The following is a 3,340-nucleotide window of genomic DNA, read 5'->3' on the forward strand; positions in this document are numbered from 1 at the left end:
TGTCAATGTTAATTGTTATATTACATGTTAAATGTTGTCATAAGTCAATTAAATTTGGATAATAATGATGATAACCAAAATATCACTATGGAAAATTCAAATCAAAATAAAATTAATTCTACAGAAGTTTCTAACTTATTTGGTGAGAAAAGAATGCCTAAATTGGAAGCAAATTCGCCTCATTGGAAATGAAGAAACTTAAAGTTATTGTACTTTTTTAATATTTTACTATTGACATTGAAATGATTGATACTTGACACTTTTGTGATGATTGTTTTTCATAATATAATGTTAACTAATAATATTTTTAAAATTTCAATAATGAAAATTAAGTTAATCAATTCAACCAATGACTCACTGATTTAATAAGTGATCCATTAACTCAATAGTCAGACTTAGTTGATTACAAATATAAGTTTTTTGGTACTACCATGAGTATCCCCTCACTTTATTTGGGTAAAGAACTAATCTCTTTCGGGGTTCATGACTGCCCCTCTCAACAAGTGTCGCTCCCAAGAATCGAACCCTTGACCTTTTGGTCATCTTGGGGATCTAGTAGGGCTCTATACCATTAGACCAAAGCCTTGTTGGTTTACCTGTTGGTCATCCTGAGGATCTAATGACACTGATATGGACAACAATGGTGTCTTGCTTTGGTGATTTTATGTTTTGAGAAAAAGAGGGTGGAAAAATGTTTGCATTGTTGTTTTCATTTCATATTTTCGAAAACATGAACTTCATTTCCTAAAATTTTGAAAATGAAAAAATGTCATTGCCAATTTGCCAACATTTTTAATAATGAGGAAATGACATTTTATTGAAAATTTTAAAACTTTTGTTGCTCCAATGATTTAATATCTTTTGATGTTGTAACTTTTCCATTTTATTTTAAATCGTTTATTATTTTTGAAACTCAATACACATTTATACTTTAATTTCCAATTATATCCTTATTTGTTATCCCTATTTTCACCATATATTTCTTGATTTCTTTTTCAATCTAGTTTTTAATGTGAAGTAAATGTGGTTATTTAGTCAAATTCTATTGAATTTTTATATCATTTAATAATTTCTTAAATGATGTGCATAACCTTAACTATTAAAAGATGTGGAATGAGGGAAATATACTTTTCAATTACTCTATCTACTAATCAATGAAACCTCAAAATCAATTGATGATTGTTTCTCTCATCCAGGCAATCAAACACTTTTATAATATAATTTATTTTTTATCTCGCAACACAACAATTTTTATACACCTCTAATATGGTATTGCTAAAATAGTTCAACGACGGATAAGATAATATACAATTTTAGGATGAAAATTAACGCACTTGAGCTATTGTAACCTTAATTAGTATTTTATTTTAACATTATCTTTTTTAGAGAGCATCTATAACTGCATAATGCTTGTTTCGACATTTCTCATATGTTTGTGATATCTAATGACAAACTCCAATAATATATTGATTAACATAAAATTTGTAGAATCATTGATTTGATTACTTTTGTGATTAAAATTTAGAATTGAATTACCTACAAGAGTGCTCTGGATTGTGAAATCTAGATTAAACGATTTTGAAAATGAGAATGATAATAACAAACATGTTGTGAGGAAATAAAAACATAAAAATGAAAATTATTTTTTGAAAATGAAAATAGAATTAGAAAACATTTCTTAAAACTAAACAAGCTCTTATGAAATATATTGCCAATTGACGAGCCATATAATTAATGAAAATTCTCAACTTGTCAATAATGTAAGAGTTTAACCCAGGAACCATTAAGGAATAATATGAATTTAAGAAAAAAAATTATAATGAAAAAACCCAAATTCGTGAATCGTAACTTTGCAAGAGACATTATTAGCTCCTAGAAAATGAATAAAAAACTAAACTGATTCTATTTTTTAAGTCCTTGTTAAAATTAGTCCTTTAATATGAACAAAATTTTAAGATATTTTAGTACTTAAATGAACAACAGTTGAGATTTTGAAAACCTACTCAAGTTTTTAAAAAATTCTGAAGTGTCCTTATGTAAAATTCCAAAGACCATGATAATGCATATAAAAAATGACTTTGATCAATTTTGGTTTCTTTTTAAAAAAAAAATCAACCGATGATGATACTATCAATGGCAACTCAATTAACAAAACGAAAAACACAATATTTACTAGATCAGTTTTAATCATGACAGTTTTATTCCTTTTTTTTTCTTCTCTATATTGCATATCCTCTCCACGAACTCATTGGGCAATGATACATTTATTTTACGAAACATGCTCTAGAGCTAAAAATGCAACTTTACAAAGTAAAGACGTCATCTTATTTATATTAAAAATAGTAGGATTGTTTATCTTTGCTGCTGTAATAGCTGTAGCACAATTCGCAGGTCCATCACCAGCAACACGGGCATCGTACTGTGCAGTTTGAAGATCCACAGGCAATTCACGAATTGCACTTTTTAAAGATCCAATAGTCCCAACGTAATCATTGGTTGCACATTGACGAATTGCTGGAGAAGGATTTGTCTTCTGCAAATTCAACAACACGTTTTGGCCTTGTGTCCCCTTCGTTATAGCCAAATCCAAGATCAACTTGGAGAGGTCACGATAGTTTTTGGCTGAGGAGATTTGAGGGTTGGCTTTCAAAAGTTGTAGGCACAATCCAGCATCTTGCCCAGTCTCTTTGCATACACTTTCATACAAGCTCTGACTTGATGCTGGAATAGGAGAGTGGGAAATGAGGATCATGAACAGGGTAGGTAACAAGTATGAAACTTTTGAGGAATTCATATTCTATTTGTGGACAAAGATTATATGGTTTATCCAAGGTTTAAATCTGTCCCCAACGAATCTCATATAGCTGAACATCTCTATATATACACGTGTGTGAGGAGTGGGGCCGTATACATCCATAACCTCTCCCAAGAAATATTTATAATTATGTTTTTTGCGGTTAAAACGTAGAAAACTCTCTTTTATGTTTATCTTTTGAGAAAATGACTTTAACTTCAGTTTTGAGGTGGTCAATGAATTACATATCGGGGAAAATAGTAAGATTTTGTTCACCCATAATAAAATGATACTCTCACTAATTGCATGAACATTTATAAATTTAATATGTTTATAAAATAACTATTAGGACAAAATAAATTATTTTTTATTTTTGTGTCTAACAACAGTTGATATTGTTTCTATCTATCCCTAGTCGCAATAAGAGAATGAAAACTTCATTGTCTTGGATATAAATTGATTAATGTTGAAAGATTGATTTGGTGGATTTTTATTTTTGAATGAAAAGATTACCAATTATAGCTTATCTACCCACTTCAAGAGAGT

At 29.2% G+C, this 3,340-nt stretch overlaps 1 protein-coding gene across 1 annotated transcript; it reads right to left on the reverse strand.

The window, feature by feature from the left end:
• Window positions 2,169-2,845, reverse strand: LOC109353758. The gene has a single exon (XM_019596126.1). It carries the CDS (start codon window positions 2,792-2,794, stop codon window positions 2,270-2,272), a length of 525 nt encoding a protein of 174 aa, XP_019451671.1. The 5' UTR covers window positions 2,795-2,845; the 3' UTR covers window positions 2,169-2,269.

Source organism: Lupinus angustifolius, chromosome LG08 (genome assembly GCF_001865875.1).
Source record: "Lupinus angustifolius cultivar Tanjil chromosome LG08, LupAngTanjil_v1.0, whole genome shotgun sequence".
NCBI lineage: Eukaryota > Viridiplantae > Streptophyta > Magnoliopsida > Fabales > Fabaceae > Lupinus > Lupinus angustifolius.

Coding starts and splice junctions, on each gene's coding strand:
- LOC109353758 (XM_019596126.1), bottom strand. CDS start 2,794: ATGAATTCCTCAAAAGTTTCATACTTGTTACCTACCCTGTTCATGATC.